The 23,375-nt window shown below is 32.6% G+C and overlaps 1 protein-coding gene across 1 annotated transcript; it reads right to left on the minus strand.

Moving 5' to 3' along the window:
* Positions 1-7,381: 7,381 nt before the first annotated feature.
* Positions 7,382-10,160, minus strand: IAA19 (indole-3-acetic acid inducible 19). The gene is made up of 3 exons (XM_016313796.3): positions 9,766-10,160; positions 9,485-9,563; positions 7,382-7,710 (listed from the first exon to the last, which is right to left on the minus strand). The coding sequence occupies exons 1-3, from the start codon at positions 10,082-10,084 to the stop codon at positions 7,596-7,598; spliced, it is 513 nt and encodes a 170-aa protein (XP_016169282.1). The 5' UTR covers positions 10,085-10,160; the 3' UTR covers positions 7,382-7,595.
* Positions 10,161-23,375: the final 13,215 nt, after the last annotated feature.

Genomic DNA, 23,375 nt, shown 5'->3' on the forward strand with positions numbered 1-23,375 from the left:
ATTAATTATATTTATTAAATTTTAATTACTAAAAAATATCTTTAAAAAAAGACGTTTTAAACGTCTTTAGATGAGTGACTCTTAATTCTAAAACCACTATGTGCATCCTTTTGTAGCTTTGTTATGTGTGTGTAGACATATTAGAAAAACTTACCCGAAAAATTAATGAACCATATGTTCTAAAATCCGATTACGGAAGTGACCTCATGCAATGAATAATGCTACAATAATACATAAAAAAAAAAAAAAGAACAGTTCCTTTCATTGCGTTGTTGTTATTCTTAATTCTTATCGATAAACTAAATTCGTTGGAGGGAGACATTGAGAGCCATGCGTGCACCTTCCGATCGCCAGCGTTCGTGCATGTGTTTATGTTTAATTAAAACTAATGTACTATACTAACTACTCTACAATCTATTAGAGTTAGTTACTTGTGTTTAATTTGTCTATGTATTTTCTTAAATATTTTTTCTTTTCTTCTTTTACTTGTGTTTAATTTATCTGAATCAAATAGTTATATGATTAACTTAGAGCTATCTTTTTTTGCAATCTTAATCATCAAGTGTTCCCCTTGCAAGAAACAAACATGTAGGTCAACTTGTATTATTTCTTTAATTTGAAGATTATTATTATTTGTATATAAAATATGTACGCATCAAAAACTATAACTTGACAAAAACTATAATGATTCCGTTACACTTTTATTCAATCTTTTTTATTAACCGATGGTAACATTATTTAAGAAAATTAGAATGATTATAACAAACTTTTTCAATTCTTTCGTACGTGGATTCCTGACTATATATTAAGTTAATATCTAGCTTTGCATTCTTTATTCCTCTTCAAGGTTCTGAAGAGGGGAAGTAGTCATCTGTTAGCTTATATAGGTGTTAGTTTATATAGGTGCTGCTCGAGCCTAAATATTTATGGAAGTAAGCTAGTGAATAGTTAGTTAAAAAGTAACTAAGTTACTGTAGTTAGATGTTCGTTAGTGTGAGTTAGAATTAGTCCTAGTTAATTGAGCATAATTAGTCTAATGTATAAATACTGCATTGTAATACGCTTATAAGTGACTCTTTATTATTCTTCAGCAACTAAACTTCATTCACTTTCATACCTTCTCTCTACCATTCTTCTCTCACACCTTCTTCCACTTGTGCAACCTCCTCCCAACTATAGATTTTATCATGGTGTGGTGAGCGTGGAGGTTGTGAGTGTGACGAGAATTTGAATTAGAAAGGGAGAAGAGAAGTTGTTGATGAGGGTTCCCGATTTTTCCCGACTATGGCGAATGAAGAACAAATAGCGAGTCCAGGTACGATGCCGATGGAGAATGAGTTCTCCTCCAGCGAATTTCAGAAATTTACAAGATTCATGAATCAGTTTTTCAAATTTCAAGAATTTCAGAAGAGAATGGATCAATCTACAATGAGGAGCAGAAGTGTGATCTTGGATCTAGAAAGCCCCTTCTACTTGCATCCATGTGAGAATCCTGGTAATTTCATAGTTAATGTGACTTTGAATACCTCCAATTACCATTCTTGGGCTAGGGCAATGAGATTAGCACTAAAATCAAATAATAAATTGGCGTTCATTGATGGATCTTTACCGAAACTTGATGAATCGGATGTGAGTTTTTTTGGCTTGGAAAAAATGTAATACATATGTGATTGCTTGGCTAAATTTGTCACTGAGTAGTGAGATCTCTCAGAGTGTGATTTTGAATGAAAATGCCTGTGATATGTGGAACGAATTGGAACATAGGTATCATCAGGGAGACATATTCAGAGTCACTGAATTAGAAGAGGAAATGTATACCACTAGGCAGGGAGATCTAAGTATCACTGCTTATTTCACCAAACTGAGAATAATTTGGGAAGAGATTGAAACATTCCTACCAATTCCAAAATGCTTATGTGGTTCGGGATGCGTTTGCGGCTTCAGAACTGTGAGGAAGTATCGAACACAAAGACAATTGGTGAAATTGTTAAGGGGCCTAAATGACGAATATAGCACAGTTCGATCGCAGTTGATGCTTATGACACTACTACCTGATGTCAACAAGGCATTTTCCCTTCTCACTCAACAAGAACGACAGTTGCATTCACCCGAAATCAGCGATGCAAGAGCTCGCATGAGTTCATCTGATGTTATTGAGGGTAAAAGGTCCCAACACTACTCAAATGCTGCTGGCTACAAAGGTAGATGACGAACTGAAAGAGGAAGGGATAGTAGAGGAGGCAGAGGACCTCCCAAGCTGTGCTCTTATTGTCACAAAATAGGACACTTGGTGGATACTTGTTACAAGAAGTACGGACCACCACCACACATGAAACAACCTCTGAGAACTATCAACTATGCAGCTACCTCACTTGGAATGGAAAGTGAAGAATCCAATGAAAAAATGCAATTTTCATCCTAAAAAGGAGACAGTAAGACATCACATCTTTTACTATCTCAAGATCAAAAGGACACATTGATTGCACTACTCCAACAAGGCAATATCTCACAGCCTAATCAACCTACACCATTAGGTATTCCAATATACACCTTATCCATGAGCTCTCATATTTCACATATTTTATTCTCAAAAACTTTTTCACTACACACTTGGGTCATTGACAGTGGTGCAATCGATCATGTGTCCTTTTCTTTAGAAAATTTCTATAGTTATCATCACATAAAATCAATCCTAGTTAAGCTGCCAAATGGACATGAAACCGTAACTAATATTGCAGGGATAGTAATGTTTTCTAACAAATTTTATCTCATAGGCGTATTATACCTTCCATGTTTTACATTTAATTTGCTGTCAGTTTCTAAAGCTGCCAAACAGTTATGTTGTCATTTTTCAATATCTGATACTGCCTGTGAGGTACAAGACAAGAGTACCTGGAAGATGATTGGATATGCTAAAGAAAGTGGAGGTCTATATACACTGACCATTCCTCCATTGAGATCACGACCACAACATCACACTGTATTGTCATTAGCATCTCATTTTAGACACACAAATCTGCTTGATGCACCATTGGAGATGAATAACATAGCAATCCTATGGCATTTTAGATTAGGGCATATACCTATAGATAGAATGCATATAATAAAGAGGAGTTATCCTCTCATAGATTGTACTGATAATGTACAGTCGTATGACTTTTGTCATTGCGCCAAATAAAAGAAATTACCCCTTGTAAACAGCTCTTTAGATTCTAATAAAATTTTTTGACTTGGTTCATCTTGATGTTTGGGACCATTAGCTACTCCTTTAACTCCTGGACATAACTATTTTTTGACAATCATTGATGATAAGAACCAATTCACTTGACTCTATTTCATGAAATTAAAATATGAGATTCCAGTTTTGATAAAACAATTTTTAGTTTATGTCCAAACCCAGTTTAACAAGATGGTAAAGTGTTTTAGATCAGATCATGGTTCAGAAATTAAACAATGAAACTTATAAACATTTTTTGCTGAAAATGGTATCATGCAACAAACTTCTTGTGTAGAGACACCCCAAAAAAATGGGGTGGCTGAGAGCAAGCACCAACACCTTTTAGGCATGACTAGAACACTCATGTATCACTCTTCAATTCCAACCTGTTTTTGAACAGCTGCAATTGGGCATGCTGCTCATCTTATAAATCGAATTCCAAATGAAAACTTGAAAAATCAGTCACCTTATGAAGTCATTTTTGGGAAACCTCCAAATTTAATGGAATTGAAAGTATTTGGGTGTCTAGCTTATGCCACTACACTAGCTACTCATAGAAGAAAATTTGACAAAAGAGCTAGGAAATGTGTCTTTCTAGAATATAAATTCAACATTAAAGGGTTTGTTCTGCATGATATCAACACACGAGAAATCTTTATTTTCAGAAATGTACAATTCTATGAAACTGTATTTCCTTTTTAAAAGACTTTTAACTCCAATACATATGAAAGCAAGCTGGTAACAGATGGCATTAATCCAAGTTCAAGCCCTCATGATTTGCATCTTTATGACAACTTGCTGTATTTTGATTTGCCTAAAACTTTTACCCCTATCACTTTCCCTCATACTTCACCCGTTCCATTCGAATCACTAGCAGAACCTTCACCACCTCGCTCATGTTCGAATGATGCATCTGCATTACATAATAACCCCACACCCTCTAATGAGTGTGACATACATCCCTTGCACACTCATACTGCATCATCATCATCATTAACTCCACAGCCAGTCCCCAAAAAATCATCTAGGACTAGAAAAATACCTGCATACCTGCATGACTATGATTGTCCTACCATTCTATCGACTTTGGCATATTCATCCACCAACAGGTACCCTTTTTCGAAACATAATTCTTATAATAAACTGTCTCAAAATTTCAAAAGTTTTTCATTAGCGGTGGCGGCCATCTCCGAGCCTAAAACTTATGACGACGCTATGAAATTGGGTTGTTGGTGAGATGCAATTGATGCTGGGCTTCAAGCTCTTGAGAAAAATAAAACATGGATTATTACTAGTCTGCCTCATGGGAAGAAAGCTATTGGATCAAAATGGATTTTTAAAGTGAAGTTTAATGTGGATGGAACTGTCGAACGACATAAAGCCAGGTTGGTGGTGAAGGGCTTCACTCAAACGGCCGTATTTGACTATTTTGATACCTTCAGCCCTGTTGTCCGCATGACTACATTAAGAGTTCTACTGTCTGTTATTGTCCCGAAGCGTTAGTTTCTCCAGCAATTGGATGTGAACACTGCTTTTCTTTATGGCGACTTACCTGAAGAAGTGTACATGCAAGTTCCTCAAGGTCTAGCAGCACCTCCAGGCTCAGTTTGCAAACTGAACAAGTCTTTATATGGCCTCAAACAGGCAAGCCGTCAATGGAATACCAAACTTGTCTCCGTGCTTACTGAATCTGGCTACACACAGTCCAAGTCAGACTATTCTCTATTTACCAAACGAACTGCTTCAGGTTTCACTGCAATTTTAGCTTATGTGGATGATCTTGTCTTGGCAGGGGATGATGCCAATGAGATTGAAAATATCAAATCAGTTCTGGACACCAGATTTAGCATCAAAGATTTAGGGAAACTCAAATACTTCTTGGGGATGGAGGTTGCTTATAACACAAAGGGCTTGACATTGTATCAAAAGAAGTATACAACGGATGTCTTGGAGGAATTTGGCCTATTGGAGGCAAAACCTGCTTCAACACCGATGGACTATTCAGTGCATCTCTGTAGAACCTCAGGAGCGCCCCTCACTGAGCCCACTTTGTATAGAAAGCTCATTGGCAAGCTCCAGTATCTTACCAACACCAGACCCGACATTACTTTTGCAGTGAAAAAATTGAGTCAATATTTGGAGTCTCCTACTCAAGACCATTACAAAGCGGCCCTGCGAGTTCTACGTTACTTGAAGAACGCCCCAGCCACGGGTCCCTTTTTCCCTCTTGTTACTGACTTCAAACTCAGTGGTTTTGCTGATGCGGATTGGACGACATGCCCCGATACCAGGCGCTCAGTCTCTGGTTACTATTTCTTTCTTGGCACAACGCTGGTCTCTTAGAAGAGCAGCAAGTAGCAAACTGTGTCGAGATCGTCTTCTGAAGCGGAATATCGAGCCTTGGCCAATGCCACTTGTGAATCTCTCTGGCTTTTCGCCTGCTACATGTACTTGGCGTGAGTCATCCCCAACCTCTTGTTCTGTACAGTAATAGTCAGTCTGCTTTAGCCATGGCAGCCAACTCGGTCCTGCATGAACGAACAAAACATATAGAAGTAGACTGCCATATAGTTCGCGACAAAGCAAACGAGGGAGTAATCAAGCTGCTACCCGTAACCTCAAGTAAACAAACGGTTGACCTCTTGACAAAGACACCGGCACCAGGACCATTCCACTCATGCTGTTCCAAACTAGGATTGTTGGACATTTACAGTCCTCACACTCCTAGTTTGAGGGGAGATGTTAGCTGATATTGGTGCTGCTCCAGCCTAAATATTTATGGAAGTAAGCTAGTGAATAGTTAGTTAGAAAGTAACTAAGTTACTGTAGTTAGATGTCCGTTAGTGTGAGTTAGAATTAGCCATAGTTAATTGAGCATAGTTTGTCTGATGTATAAATACTGCATTGTAATACTCTTACAAGTGTGACTCTCTATTATTCTTCAACAACTAAACTTCATTCACTTCCATACCTTCTCTCTGCCACTCTTCTCTCACACCTTCTTCCACTTGTGCAACCTCCTCCCATCTCTAGATTTTATCATCATCAAACTAATATTATTAGAGATTCAATAATTTAAATATTCAAAAGTTTAATAAACAAATTATATATAAAATATATAATTTAAAAAGATTATAATTTATTATTTTAAATTGATTAATTACTAAAAAACTATACCATTATCATCGATTTGCTATCAAATAGTTTTTACCTTAAATTGAATCGATTTAGTAACCGATTCTCAATTAACTATATTAAATTGGCCAATTCAATTAGGTTCTCAGAATCATCTTCCTCTTTAATTTATAAAATTTTGTATGAACCAAATTTATATATACCAAAATAATCATCGTTTTAGGGGTGGTTTGGCATATTAATTATGAGTAATTTGATGAAAATGATGGGTGGTTGAAAATTTGAAGGTGTAATTTTACTTACTCCTATCATATTGAGCAAGTATTTTGTAACAAAGAGTATTAGTTTCCTAAAACTAGTCCATTTTTGTTTTCCATTCCTCCCTTTTGCAGATGAATGACCCATCCGTCTGTAGAATAAATCATGGAGTACAATATAATTATTTAACACTTGAAAAAATATAACGAACTATTTTTTTAGTTTAATTAGTATAATATTTTAAATATGAAAACTCTAATATTTTTATTCTTCTCATTTAAATTTAAATAATTAACTGAATAAGCTGACAATTAAGACTCAAGACTCAATAACGATTAATCACTTTTACTAAAACTAGCACATTAACAGATATGAGGCAACACATTTACCAAAACGATTAGGAAATATAAAATAAAAATAAAATATTATTTTAGTTCGTTCTCAACGTTTGAGCCAAATTTTAATTTAGTTGTTAATATTTTAAATGCCTTATTTTAATTCTAAAAAATTTTAAATAGATTCATGCTATTCTAGATCTACCGTTAAATTTGATTTGAATAATAAATAAAATTTTTTTATACTAATAATCATTGATAAGTGAAATTTATTTACGTAATAAAATCGAACGTTATATTAACTCTTAAATATGCTAATTATTTGTATTAAATTTAACTGTAGAATAATGTTAAACTTATTTAAAATTTTTTAGACTAAAATAAAAATTAGAATGTGATCCATATATAAAGGCCAAAATAATACTTTACTCTATAAAAAAAATTGGTTCCGGCAAAACATTTACCAAAACATTCATATATCAAATTCATTCTTAGGTTTTACAATTCATGCATCAAACTAAATAAAAAAGTTGCTTCTTCCTCGAATATAAACAAAATGAAACATAAAATTGTGATCTATGATCATTAAAACGTGTACCACATAATAATAATATATATAAAGTAGAAAACCCTAACTTATTTAATTTGTTTTAATTTTTCACGCCTTCTATAAATCCCTTTAATGATCCTTTTGGTTGGAGACCGAAGCCCTTTGCATCTGATCTCTTCATAATCCTCAGACGCTTGCATGATTCAATAAACATCCTGCATGAATAATATATAGTGCAAATTAAATCTAACATATTATTACTTGACAAAAATAAAACATAAAAAATAATTATAGTAAAATATTTCTTATGACGTTAATTAATAATAATTATAGTAAAATATTTCTTAACAATAATAATAATTGCTTTTTCCTTTTTCAAGGAAGAGACAATAAAAGTGATGCTATATTTTCAGTCTCATTTTGATGTTACGAACGAACATTATAATGAAGAATTCACGCATGTCGGCCATGTAAGTGTGATCCATGAGAATCTTTTGTTTATGTTTGATATTAACATGATAATAATGATATATAAAGTAGAACTTTGGAATTGATTAGATCTATGGACAACTTAATCAACACGTCTATTCAAATAATGTCGTACTGGCAGACATCAAAATGATTTAGCCAAACTTATTCTTCAATTCAATTTCGTGGAATTAGATAAAAGTCACAACTCCTAATTTATTATTATTTTTTTTTTGTGAAAATAAGAGTTAAATAAAAGTATATTAAGAAATTTAGTTATATATATCAAAGTACTTAATAGTTTTCGGTGAAAACTCAGGTACAGTCGACTTCACGTGAAGTTGATACTTAAGAACCGTTAAATGATTTGACCAATTTGACTAAATTTTCATCTAACGACTCTTAGGTATCAACTTCACATGAAGTCGACTTCATCTGAGTTTTTACCATAGTTTTCAGTTATAACATATATAGAAGTAATCATTCTAAATAAATAATATGTGAACTAACTATCCATGTATCTCTATTCTCTCATATATCATGTAATAAAGTAAAATATATTTAAGAAAATAAGTATAAGAAAAACTTTTTTGGCCCTTATTTTTAGAAAGTTTGAAGTTTAGATTAGAATTTAATATTTAAAATTTAGAATATTTAAAAAATAATCACCACTAATATAACTTTTAATATAGGCATGAAACTAGGGTTAATGGTAAAGTGGACAGTATGCTTCACCGAAAAATTCCCTATATATAGTTTACCAATTATATCCAGTCTTACATGACACGCTAGTGACTTTTTGTCTCAGAAAAAAAAAAATCAATAGATGCTCCCACTAAATTATGAATCAACACCTACCAAAAGAAAATATGTATGCACATAAATTCCTAAAGCGGTTTTATTTTGTTGGTTGAAAAAGATAATATATATATTACTGGAAATATCATAGCAGATGATGGGTGACAATGCAATTACCATAACTAATGGATCATCAGTAGTGCCTAAACTCTTTTTCAGAGTGTCCTTTTTTCCTAAAATTTCAAATTGAGTGATTTAACAGATTATAAAAAATTTGATGGTTTATCATAAAATTATCTATCGCAAAAAATTAAGTGAATAAAAATAGCTAAATAAATAGTTATCAATATCATTATAAACTAAGAAGTAATATATGTTTTTTAATTGGCTGGCTGTTGTGTGTAACTGTGTATCCTATTAAAGTAATAAATCTCATCAGTTTGGCATATATATATCAAAAATGTTATTTGTACACTAAAATTAGCTACTAAAATCAGTCATCAATGTATTTATATATAAATATATGTGTAGTTTAATTTATTTTCAATGTGTATTTATATTCTAACATATATTTTATACTAGTAGGTGACTTTGATGACTGATTTTATTGTACACTTAATATAACTCTATATATATAGCCAATTCTAATGATATTATTCATAATTTTATGCAGCACAGTGGACAAAGTTGAAAATAAGAAGAAATTAGTATAGAAAGACTTACTCCCAAGGAACATCTCCGACGAGCATCCAGTCACCATCTTTGTCCTCGTAAATCGGAACTTGTTCACAATTCTCCGCATCTGTCATATAGTTATTTTTTTTACCAATCGTTAACATTTTGTCTGTATTGCTAGAAACGAGATAAAAATTTACATGCAGTTGTTTTTATACGAAAAGGTTCTCCAATATCAATTCACATAAAAGATAACTTCATATGAATTTTCAGCTGAAAGGTAGAAATTCACGTGCAGTTGGTATAATGTAACGTAAAAGAATACTCACCGATTCCGTAGGAAGCAAAGAGGTTGTCCAAGGCAAAGGCTAGGTCGGAGTAATCCTTGTGCATGGCAAGATCAATTTTACGCAAGAATGGAGCACCGTCCATGCTAACCTTCACGTACATTTTTGATGACGTCTTCTTCTTCCGGTAAGAGCACACCGGTGGCCACCCCACCACCGCGTTCTTATTCCTCTCCGTCGAGGATCCATTTTCCCCACCATCAATCTCCGAAAACACCCTCTTCTTCGATGCTGATGAATCCCCACCGGGAAGACCCAATCTTAGCTCCGTGATTTCTAGTCCAAGACCTTCTTTCGCCATCTTTTTTGAGGCTTTTTGGTGAACTGAGAGTATATATATGAAAGAAAGAGGGTATTAATTAATTAGGTTGTTGTTTATGACAGGTGAAGTGGTCGGTCACATGAGGAACAAATGAGTGTAGGGTAGGGACATTGTTTGTTCCCTCTTAAAGTCGCGGCACACCAACTTTGATACATTCGACATCGAGGAGTACTAGGGCAGCAATTTTTGTAATTTATAGCTATCAAATAGCTATCAATAATGATTTTAATGGTGTGAGATTTCATTTAATGACTCACTTTTTTTTATTGGTTACATGCTGGCCAGAATTTGAAAAAATTGCTGGTCCTAAACTTTTTCTTGGACACCATCCTACCGTTATTTCTTCTCTTCTCATTTCCTCACATTTGATCGTGGCCGTTTCATTAGCTGACTCTGGGGCACACCATGTGATTCCCTTCATTCAAGCTAAGCTGCTCTCATTTTTTTGAACAATACTTTTATTAATTATATATGTGCACTGCCATCTTTAGTTCTATCAAATACATGCCACTTCTATTAGGTTATGCTTTAATCAAATTCATTCAACTACATACAATATAATTGATGGAAATTCAAAATAATCTCGCGGCCTATACGGCTATACCTTTTATAATAAATATCATTTTGATATTAGCATCTTTTTAATAATTATACACGAATATTTAGTAAAGAATGTTTGGTGTGCAAATATTTAGTAATTCTATTTAAATATTGTTTCAGGAGATAATACTCAATTTGATCTCTAAACTTACACGCAAGTCTCAATTTAGTCTCTAAAGTTTCAATTGCCTCTATTTAATCCCCAAACTTTGTGAACATAACTAATGTTAGTCTTTGAAATAATTTTCAACGTACAAATGTTAACGAAACACTATCGTGACAGCCAGATGCCAGACTAAACTTTGTAAAATGATGTCGTTATGATTTTGGCACTCAAATAACCTAAAAACATCCTAAATGGCGTTTATTAAAATTTTACCTAACAAAATAAGTAATACGGTGTCGTTTTTGAGCTATTTAAATGTCAAAACCAAAACTGTATCGTTTTACAAGTTTTAACGTGACACGTGATAGTCTACAACAACGCTCTATTAACGTTTTTATACTAAAAATTGTCTCAGGGACTAATATAAGGCACGTTTATAAACTTTAGGGACTAAATAGAGGCAATTGAAATCTTAGGGACTAAATTGAGATTCGCGTGTAAGTTCAGGGACCAAATTGAGTATTATCTCATTGTTTCAGACTATGATGCACGGACACTAAGTACACGACATGACATAGGATACGCGAACACACAAATTTAAAATTTTTATAAGATACGGGACATGACATATTTATATATATAAAATATAATATAAAGTATTTTTAAATAAATTATAATGATATTCCGATGATTTATTGATATTAAAATATAAATTAATTTTTTAATTATTTTTAATGTCTTGTTTTAATTATATAAAATATTTAAAATATTTTTTATTTTAATAATATATATTACTTTTAAATTTATTTCAAGAATATATAATAAAGATAAGGTTAGATACACTGACACATGATGGTATTTAAGTTTGTCTAAATGTGTTTAAAATTTTTTTTTTGTATTAAGACACAAAAAATACGTGTATCAAATAAATATCAATAAATATCATATTTAAAATGTGTTTGACACACGAACGCAAAAAATCAGAAAAATAGCCATGCTTGGTACTTTTCAGAATATATATGATTAGATTGTGTTTCACCTAATTATTATTGTTAATTAGTTAATTAGCATATGTATATATAGCAATGGCATGGCATATATTAATGTAAGGGAATGTGATGGGATAGAGATACATATAGGGAGCAAAATAATGAAATGGTGTAAGAAGGTAGGACCCAAAGGCAACAAACGAATTTCTATGTGGAATGTGAAAGATCACAGCAAATGATGAGTCAAAGTCGACGATCCCTAGGTCTATGAGGGAACACATTGGGACTCATCAAACTTACAAACGCGTACGCCAGGTATTAGAATTTGCCCAAACATATCATCCAAACCAATAACCTTACACATTCCCACTCCTTCACATACATATAGTAGCTACCTACCTAGCTAGCAAAACCTTCCATTTTCATCAATATTACGACTTATTAGGGTTTTTGCTTTAGTTTGTTACCAACACGCTATGAAATTGAATGCTTTTATGTAGCAAAAACGTAACTAGATAGCTAGCTGCTTTAACTTCCACCAAACCTATTAGCTAACTAAAGTTTATCAAAGTTTGAAGTATTGCATACATTATTATTATTATTACCAAAGAAATAAATTAAAGTTTCATTCATATTATATTTGTTTTGAAGTTTTGATACCACATGGTAGGTCAAGACATATAATGGGTAGTGCGCCTTTTATTTTATTTTATTTTTGGGTAGAATTCACTTGGAATCGATTTCACATGAAGTTATTTATAGTTATTTATAGATGGCTGATATGTGTTATCATTTGATTTTAAAAAAATTAATTTATTTTATATAAATGGTTTAATTAAAAAAATCGATTTAAATAAATCAAATAACTACTTTTAAAAAATTAATTTTTTCTGTCTTATCACTAAATTTTTAAATTATAAATTTGATACGTTCTTATTCTTTATTTTTTTTACCAATCTTTCTTTAAATTTATCTTTTAATTTTATTTATTTAATTTTCGTCAAATATATGAATACAAATTGTTTCAAAAAGTATAGTTTGATATTCTGAAAAATAAATAAAAATAACGTTTTTTTTGTCTGTATAAGAATGGCAAAAAAGAAAAAATTAGAAATCAAAAGTTTCATACTAGTTCTAAAAAATTGGGTGAGAATAAATTTTAAGAGTCTAATTTAAATTGGTTTTTTAATTAAACTATTTGTATAAAATAAATCGATTTTTTTAAAATTAAATAATAACATGTGTCAACCATTCAAAATCAACTTAACGTAAAGTCAATTGCAGTCTGCGGGTGAGTTTCTGTCTTTATTTTTTTTATCAATATTATGCATTACTACTTATTCTCTTCCATTATAACTCATGTTATTACTCTAATGTGCTCTATGTACAAGACCGATCGAGTAGGCATATCCTATTATTCACATCGTGGGTTGATTTGTGCACCATGCAAATTTGATACGAATAACATGTGTTTATAATCTATTTTTAAAGTTTATTTTTTCTGACAAAAGACCTTTTTGCAAAAAAAGAAAAAAAGCTTAAACATGCTCATAGTACTCTTGTAAACCTTGTGTTCAATAAAATAAAGTTTGGTAAGGTTGATGATAAAGCTAATTTAATTAAGCACCTTCACATAATTGTATTGTCAACTTTAATATCTTTTGTCACCGGCAATTTTTTCCATGCTTACTTTTATAATTAAGGTCGCATTCTTATTACTACAAAAAAGGTAGCCATCAATCAGGTTTGTGTCGGACCAAAAGTGAAATTTTGTGTAAACGCATGCGAATTTGATGAAGATTTGTCTAAGCAAAAGCAGCCAGGTAGCAAGGAATGAATAATTAAAGTTTATTAACATTTAATGAGGACCATTGCTTAATTACCCTTACTATTATAGCACTGTACCTTCTTTAGAATAAAATAAATAAATATACTATATTTAGGAACACTTCAATTTGGCATCATTCATTAATTAATTTGTGTACGTAAAAACATAACCACTTAAACTAATTTTTCAAGTTGAATTAGAGCCACATAATTTCAATTACAAATTGTCACACTTCATAACTCTAATAAATAGTAAGTAGGGCTGGAAGTGAGTCAAGTCAGCTCGAGTTTGACTCATTAATAGCTTGATAAGCTGAAGTCGTAAGCTGATGAGCCGGACTTGAGTTTGGATTTGAGCTCATAAATTAAATTAGCCGAGCTTGTGTTTGGATAAGTTCAGCTCATTAGCTCGTGAGCTCGTTCGATTATGTATATAATATTAAAAGTATAGATTAAATGCATATAGGATATGTGTATTAATAATTTAATATATTTATACATATAAAATAGTAATATATAATTTTACATATATATTAATGTTCTTAAATGTTTAAAATTTTATAGTCATTTTTTATATATAATTTTGATGTAGGATATAAATAAAAAATTTATAATTGATAGATAGACAATATATTAAATTTATGTTTTTAATAATTTTTTAATGTATATAAGTTATAATTTATTGATATAAAATTATAGATTATGTTCCTATTATTTGAGCCAGCTCATGAGCTCGAGCCAATTTGTGAGCTTTCATTGAGCCAAGCTTGAACTTACGAAATAGGCTCTATTGTTAATAAGTCGAGTCATGAGCCAAACTTAATTTTCGTGAGCCGAGTTTGAATTTGGTCTAACTTGACTCAGCTCGGCTCACTTCCAGCACTAGTAATAAGTAATATAAAACTAAAGCACATGTTTAACTGACTAAGTCACTGATTATTTCATTTAATTTATTATTGGAAATCACAAGGCAAGATCCATTGCCGCCAGATACAATAATGTGCTTCAATTCTAAGACCTTCCAGATTTCAAAGTCTTAATTAAGTATATATAGCAAGATATTAATTAATAATTAATTTATTTATCATATCTACTTTTCATCATTGTCTTCTTAGTACGAAGGAAATCATTAAATGCTTGTCTTCTCTATCACTCTTCTCAAGAACATATAGTATCTATATATCTTGTACCTAATTGAAACTTAATAATAAGATGTAGAATTAGATAGACAACCATGCAACTGCTCAAAACTAACATATGTATAAATGTATTTGAAATCTTTTATATATATTGTTAAATTAGAGAATGATATTATTAAAGGAAATGTCCCTTTCCAACGGAGCATATGTCTCTGGAGAAGGGGGCATGAGATTCAAACCATAGCCCCACACGTGGTGCAACCACATCATTCTTCTAAAGTCATTCGAACATAGAAAATTAACTAATGATTTTTCCCTAACTATATATGTTCTCATCAAAAGATGCCATACTCTACTATTTGATTTTTTTTTTCTAGAGCGATTACTCTTATCAAAATTTTATAATACACTGTATTTAATACTTACTCTAACTTAGGTTTAGAAATGTTTTCTAAATACCAAATTTGATTTCTAATTCAAATGTGAGCTACATGCGAGAGAGAATGCACTTCGACATCAAAGCGTACAAAACAATCTTAGACTTTCCCCTTAATCCACATGGAACAACCACCAACCTATGATTGATCTTTCTTAATGAATCTCAGGAAAAACGTTGGTGCCGTTGTTTTATAATATAGGAGAGTAGTTTCGATCATTGTAAGATATGAGAAAGGAAAAGTATGGGGAGTCAATGAAATATTTGTACAATGTGTATAATGGAGATTTAGGGAGTATTAGAGATATAACCATTAGTGTTACTTTTTTCCATGAGTGTAAGTTTTTGGGATGAGTAGTATCATGACATGGTATTAGAACTCTAGATACGAAAGGTTAAGAGTTCGATTCTTGGTGAATTTCAAAATTATTTTAAGCTTTTGGGATGAGTTATATCCAAGGTTCAGAAAACCGGACCGGTCATCAAACCGCTTTAGTCACTGGTTCACTGGTTCACTGGTCTAACTGGTTCAACCGGTGGTTCAACCGAAAAAACCGTTTAGAATAGAATAATAAATAAATTATAAATACACATCCTAAAATATAATTATAGTCTGATATAAATCTTAAAATATCTTCGAAATTTAAAACACTACATAAAATATCATCAACCAAATACATATGATCTTATCAAAATCCAAACTCAAAAGTTAAATAGTAATAAAAGCATATCTAAATATTAAATCCCAACATCATGGTTTATCAATCAAAATTCGCAAGAACTTGTTGCAAATCTGCTTCGGTGGGATGATCTTCACCTTCATTCCCACCCTGATCAGCAGAAGAAAGAGATGCAGCATAAAGACCACTACTACCACCGCCACTTTGATATAAATCAGCATCAATTTCACCTAATAAAATAGAAATGTTATCATTATATGATAAACTAACAATTCTAACAATTCTAACAATTCTAAACAGCCACAGCAGAACAAATTTGAGAAATTCAGCCAGTCAACAAATATGCAAAACCGAGTCAGTTTCCAGCATTAACAAAGTACAAAACAGTAACAAATTTGAGCTACAAAACAGAAATTTGAGCAACACACAGAAATTGAACTACAAACACAAATTGAACTACAAACAGAAATTGAGCAACAGTGCAACACACAGAAATTCAGCTGCAAACCAAGTTACCAACAAACAGAAATTGAGCTGCAAATCAAGTTACCAACAACCAGAAATTGAGCTGCAAACCAAGTTACCAAGAAACAGAATTTGAGCTGCAAACCAAGTTACTAACAAACAGAAATTGAGCTGCAAACCAGGTTACTAACAAAGAAGTTCACAGAGGCAAAGAACAAAGATGAGCAGAGGAAGTCAGTTCACAGAGGCAAGTTGAAGTTCACAGAGGCAAGTCGAAGTTCACAGAGGCAAAGAAGTGAAGAACAAAGATGAGCAGAGACGAGTTACTCACCGCGCGACGATGAAGACGATGGGACGGGGAAGATGAAGACGAGGCAGACGGCTGGCTACTGGGCAGGGAACCAGGCGAAGAAGGAGGGTTACTTGGGCTGACGACCAGGCGACGGCGGTTGGGCTGTTGACCGGTGACCGCGGCGACGAAGGAGGGGGCGGTGGCAGGCTGGGGTTCGGGCGTGGAGGGTTCAGCTTCAGTCTTCTCTCATTCTCTGTTCTCTTCTCTCACGAAGATGAACAACACACAGAATTAGGGATTCGGGGGAAGAAATGGGGGGTGGTTGGGGTCACCGGGTCAGGGTGCTCTTCGGGTCGGGTCGGGTTAAAGGTTTCTTTTTTTTTTTTTTAAATAATGAAACGACGTCGTTTACTCAGAACCGGCCGGCTATCGGTTCGGCCCAACCGATCGGTTTTTAGCCGGTTCGCCGGTTCGTCGCCGGTTCTTTCCAGGACGGTTTTTGCAGGAGGACCGGACCGTCTGCATCGTCGGTTCGCGGTTAAACCGGTCGAACCGGCCGGTCCGGTCCGATTTTCAGAACATTGGTTATATCTCTAATATATATCCCTAGTAGGACTCTATAAGAAATATTAAGTGGATAAATTATTTTTTATTAGTCTTTTTTTTTAGTTCAATTGATTTTTATTAGTCCAATAAATTATGAGAGTCACTCAGATAAAGACGCTTAAAATGTCTTTAAATAAAGACATTTTTTAGTAATTAAAATTCAATACATATAATTAATTAAGCTATATTATTTTTGTCAAAATTATATCAGATAAATTAATTTGACTAAAAAAATCAATAAATTATACTTTGAATCTGTCTAAATTAATATTTTTTTATAAAAAATAACTATAATATCTTTATTATATAAAATAACTAAAATACTATTATTATTATTATTATTAAATTTTGAAAATTCTAAATTTTAACACTTCTCTTTTTTTGTGTCATCATAGAATTAAGATTTATGATTTTTTAAATTTAAAAAATATATATAATATGAGCATTTTAGTCATTTTTTATAATAGATTATTATAGTTATTTTTTATAAAAAAAAATTAATTTAAATTAGTTCAATGTTTGGTTTATCAATTTTTTGGCAAAATCAATTTGTCTGATCTAATTTTGACAAAAATAACATAATTTAATTGATTATATGTATTAAATTTTAATTATTAAAAAATATATTTAAAAATGTTTTAAGCGTCTTTGTCTAAATGGCTCCCATCTATAAATTATTAGACCAATTTATTTAAATTTAGTTATTAAAATGATTTGAAAATATAAAATTAGTGATAAGAAGATATACATGCAAAACACGTTCTGATTTGAAAGGTAAGTATATATTATGGTATTTTGATAAGGTGTTTGGTTATGTTTTTTGTTGGTGGTTGAATTTTAATCTCTTGTTTGAATTGAATAGAAGATCTGTTTTTATTTAGTTTTCGTGCATGTTAGATGTTTTAGCGTGTCTTTTGTTAGAATTAGATTTATTGTTTTAATAGCTAACTCAATTTATCTATTTTCGTTGAGCTTTTGTATTTTATTTTCCGTTTGTAGGAAGTTTTTATTTTAATAAATAAAATAAATATAATAATTACTAAAATAAATAATTTTAAAATTTATTATCGAAATCTGTCACCATCAATTTTTTTGTTTATACTGTGAACGAGATAATTTTATACATATCTCGTTTACAGTGTAAACAAGATAAGACATGTAGACGTGACACGTATATATCTCGTTTACACTATAAATGAGATACGTGTAAAATTATCTCGTTCACAGTGTAAACGAGATACAGTGAGACAAATTTTCAGTAGCTATAAAGGGATGTCTAACCTTGACATTCTTCACATTTATTTCATATCTTCTTCGGTCCTGTTTTTCTCATAAAAATAAGGTAACAATGGCCAGTAATAGCGTATACATCGTTGTGTGTGTTTACCCCTATTGTCATATGAGAAATAGCGACAATTGAGTGATATTTCAGTGTGAGAATTTGATTTTGTTGCGCACTCAGCGTGTGAGTTCGTTGTTCGAGTTGAAGAGTTTAATTTTGAGTAACCTTGGTGGCACAGAAACGAGGAAGGTCGGAAGGATATGGTATAGGTTGCTGGCACCGTTGGATAATTGAATTTTCCAATTTCGACTATTTCGGCTTCTAGGAGACGAGCATGTGCGACTCATGTTCGACATCTATAGGAGAATCATGGCGGAGCAAGTGATGGAGCTTTCTACCAAGGTTGGAGATGTTTGTGGTGGTGGTTATGTACACTCGACCTATGTACAGGATGATCGACCTCTCGCACCACCACCCATTCATGTCGCCATTCCAGTGGCGGACATGGAAATGTGTGAGGAAGATTCTGACAAAGAGTACGTTGCCGATAGTAGCGATAATGATTTTTTGAGGGGGTGATGACGAGGAGATTGTATCGGAGACGCCCGCTGAGAAAGTTGTATGTGCGCTATGTTTTGCCTCCCCTCCACCCAATTCTGGCGCTATCAGATGTACCAAGTCACCATCATACGTTGAATCTGGACGTCGTGTATGAGAGAACTTCGTTTTCTAACATGGAAGAGGAGGATTACAACCTAGATGGTGGGGTAGAGTTCGGGTCGGCCACAGATTCAAATGATGAGATGCAGTGATGCAGGTATGAATAATAATAATAACTACAATATTTGCCAGAATGCAGAGTATCGGGTGATCGAATCAGACCGATTAAAGTACCAAGTGCAATGTCATCAAGCTACAAATGGCTGTCCATAGAGTCTCCGTGTTGTCCTTCGACAGAACCTCGGATACTGGTGAGTTCAAGTTTAATTGAAGCGTACTTACTCATTTGTGGTTGCCATATATTAAGTACTTTTGAACCATGACGCCTAAACATGGCTGTTTTATTTCGTCAGGGAGGTTCGGAGGGTTGGTGGAGCGCACTCTTGTTTAGCACCCACCATGTCCCAAGACCATCGACAGTTGGATAGCAGTCTCATCTACAAGGTCATCTTGTCGTTGATACAGTCCAACCCATCCATCAGCATTCCTGTCCTGCAAGGTGCGGTTCGACAGAACTATCACTTCAAACCCTCCTATAGAAAGGTGTGGATGGCGAAGCAGAAGACAACTGCTCAAATCTACAGGGATTGGAAAGAGTCATACAACAAGGTGCCGAAACTACTTCAGGCACTACAAAATTATTTCCCGGGAACTATTTGTGAGCTACGGGCAGTACCGTACTACGATGGGCACCTTCTAGTACGTGACTGTAGCATGTTCGATAAAGTTTTTTTTAACTTTTCCATCATGTCTTGAGGCTTTCAAGTATTGCAAGCCGTTTGTTTCCATCGATGGCACGCATCTGTATGGCACCTCCCAATAGGGTCCCGTGGGAGCGTAGACCTAGGTGGTAAAGTATGCCACGTTCTGTAGGGTGATAGTGACCTCACCCCACGGAAGATGAAACATGTGGGTCTCCAGATGCCATCGCTCCATGAATGTCGTAATGAGGGCATTGTCGAATGTGAAATCCCTGAGAGGCACCATGTAGTCGAATTCAGCCTCCCTCAGAAACGGGACGATAGTGTCTGGTGGAGGAAGGATATAATCAATAAGTAATTTTAAAACTTTTATTGGTTCTTTTAAGTTTAACGGTCCTTATAATATCACTAAATTTTTAAATAGATTTCTATATTTTATTTATTAAATTCCTATACTGTTTTAAATTTTATAATTAGATCTTTTCAGTATAAAAATATTAAAATTAAATAAATACTTTTTTATAAATTATAAATTTTATAATTAGATATTTAGTTACATATTTTTTAGAAAAATATTTAGTTTTAATATATTTGACATAAAAGAATCTAATTATAAAATTAAAAGGAGTACAATAACTAAATTAACAAATATAAAAAATTTAATTATAAATTTAACGAAACTAAAAGAATTAAAATAGAGTTCCAAACTAATAATTATGTAGTAACAACCTAAGACAAGTGAAATAAAAGAGAGTTCTAAATTTTTACCAGTAAGTCAGCAACCTATTCCTAACTATACAAACAATATTCTAATTCTTGACGACTTCCCTAATCATGGCTACATACATACATATATTTTTATGAGATTGTATAAAATTCAACAAAACAGAATTAACCGCAAAGTTGGCTGTTCCGGCGTAATACGAAGTCTCGTTCAGCCTGTTAATATCTCTGTCGCTACTAGCTGCGCGTGCCATTGTCGTATTTATCGATTTTATAGTCAGAAAGCGGTAAAGAGAAAGTAGTTAAAAAGTTTAAACTGGTGTCCGGTCAAACGTGGTCAACGAGTTGTATATATAGTCGTCGCCCTCTCTTATCTCATTTACACTGTAAACGATATAAATTTTCACGTAAGTATTTCATTTACAGTGTAAACAAGATATACACGTATTACGTCCACGTGTCTTATCTTATTTTTACTGTAAACGAGATACGTATAAAATTATCTCGTTCACAGTATAAACGAGATAAAAAAGGGTGACGGATTTCAATAATAAATTTTTAAATTATTTATTTTAATAATTATTATATTTTTTTATTTATTAAAATAAAAAATTTCCGTTTGTAGTCCAACAATTCACCTAAAAAACGAAAATAAAAAAAAAGAGAAGTGTATAAAATTTTGTCTCAATTTTAGGTTGTCTAGTGCAATTTATGCACTTTTTTGTTACGAAAGTGACACGCTGACGTGCGTGTTTATGTGTTTCGAAATTTTTGAAACATTACCTTTTTATCTAGAAGACCGAAGTAATCTTAAGAAAGAATGATTCAGGAAATTCTTATCATTTAGGATTTAGGAACTTCTTTTACATTTCAAGCTAGCACACCATTTCGGACAATAATTCTTTATATAATCATTATATTCGTTGATTTTAATTTCTTCCACTTCTTTATAATTTTTGTCCAGCACTAAACTAAATTTCTTTCTTCCAATGCAACTCGTTTCACACACACAGAAGATCATACCTATGCTTTGCCCGTTTATTATTATTAAGATAAATTATTAAAATAATATTAAAAAATTTATTAAAAGATAAATTAAAAAAATACCAACGACAAATGATCATATAAGGTCGTCTTAGCTAGGTCCACACAAGGACTTCAATTGATACCTATTAAGGTCCAGTTACTACTATTAGGCTTTAATAATTATGCTAAATCATTATCAATGCCAAGAAACAAAAGAAATTAGTCATTATAATTAACAAAGAAATCAATATCTATGATTGACGATAATATAAAAAGTCGATGCAAATATGACTTCTGCAACTATAGATAGAATAAGTATGACAAGTTCAAAGAAAAAATGGTAGAAAAAGTAAATGAGCCAAGTACCAATTAAGTAGCTAGTTGTGTCAAAACTAATTAATAGTAAGAAAAATGAATCCCAACAATGGAATTGGAGATGCTCGAACGACAAAGCATTCATGAGTCCTTGACATCACATGTTGACAAGTAATGCATTCTTATCATCTTATGGTTGAAGTCAACTGTTCCAGTGAGTGAGTATGTCACAAAGTTTGTACGATTTTGTGAGGAATGGCCCCCAAATTGGGCCTGAGGCAGGTCGATGATTGTGGGCCCACCATTTCTTCCTTGAATACAAGATATGCAATATGTGTTCCTAATTTTTTATTTAACAGGGTTGCTGTTGGCGAATGATTTGCTATATATATAAGATAGAATTCGAACTTCTAATATTTATTTAAGTAGATTAAAAAATTGTTCATATCCTATAATCCTAACCCAAAATAAAATCAGATTCAAAAGAAACTAAAGTTCATCCAAGAAGGTGGTATCACTTACTTTGATTGAATTTTATATAGATCGGGCACAAAGACAAGTCAGTGCTACTTATTTAAATAAGTAACTAACTCTTAAGATACCTCTAATTAATTTAAAGTGTTTAGATTAGACCTCACCGCTTAAAAATGACCAAGTTTCACCTGGTTATAGAATGATTTATTTATTAATTAATTTTTGGTGTGCATAGAGTAATGACCAAAAATTTTTAAAACAAATTGTGCAACTTTCATTATAGGTTTTTTTTGTTATGCTAGTGATTGTGGGCTGAGTTCTATATTATAGTCCAATATTTACATTAATAGTAAATAAACTAAACTGAACTACTAAAAGAAATTGGGCTTTTGAATATTGCATGAGACCCATGGTATAAGAAATATTTGGATAGCAATATAGAATAAACAATTTGATATTGTCCCCAATAAATTCATCATGCAGAATACTAAAAAGGAAAACTCCACATGCAGGTACAGTAAAGAAAACATTGTTGAGAATGTGAAGTGAGTAGTTAGGATATGTTTGTTTTCATGTTCAAGGGAAGACATAAATTTTGTCCGGCATGACTAGAAATCATATGAACTTTGCCCAGGTTTGAATCCTGCTGTTCACGCTCTTAAATTTTTAATTTTTTTTAACTTTATTAATTATTACAAAATACAAAAAAATAAAATCACATATAAAACAAACATGAGGAGTGGATGTGCCGGAGTAGTTATCTGGCATGACTAGAAATTATGTGTGCTCTGCCCGCGCAGAGAATCCTGTTTGTTCACCCTTTTCCAGTTTTCATTTTTTTTATTACATAAGCCAAATAAATTTTATTTTTAAAAAATTAATATAAAAA

This window comes from Arachis ipaensis, chromosome B8 (genome assembly GCF_059453495.1).
Source record: "Arachis ipaensis isolate K30076 ecotype BB chromosome B8, ASM5945349v1, whole genome shotgun sequence".
Taxonomy (NCBI): domain Eukaryota; kingdom Viridiplantae; phylum Streptophyta; class Magnoliopsida; order Fabales; family Fabaceae; genus Arachis; species Arachis ipaensis.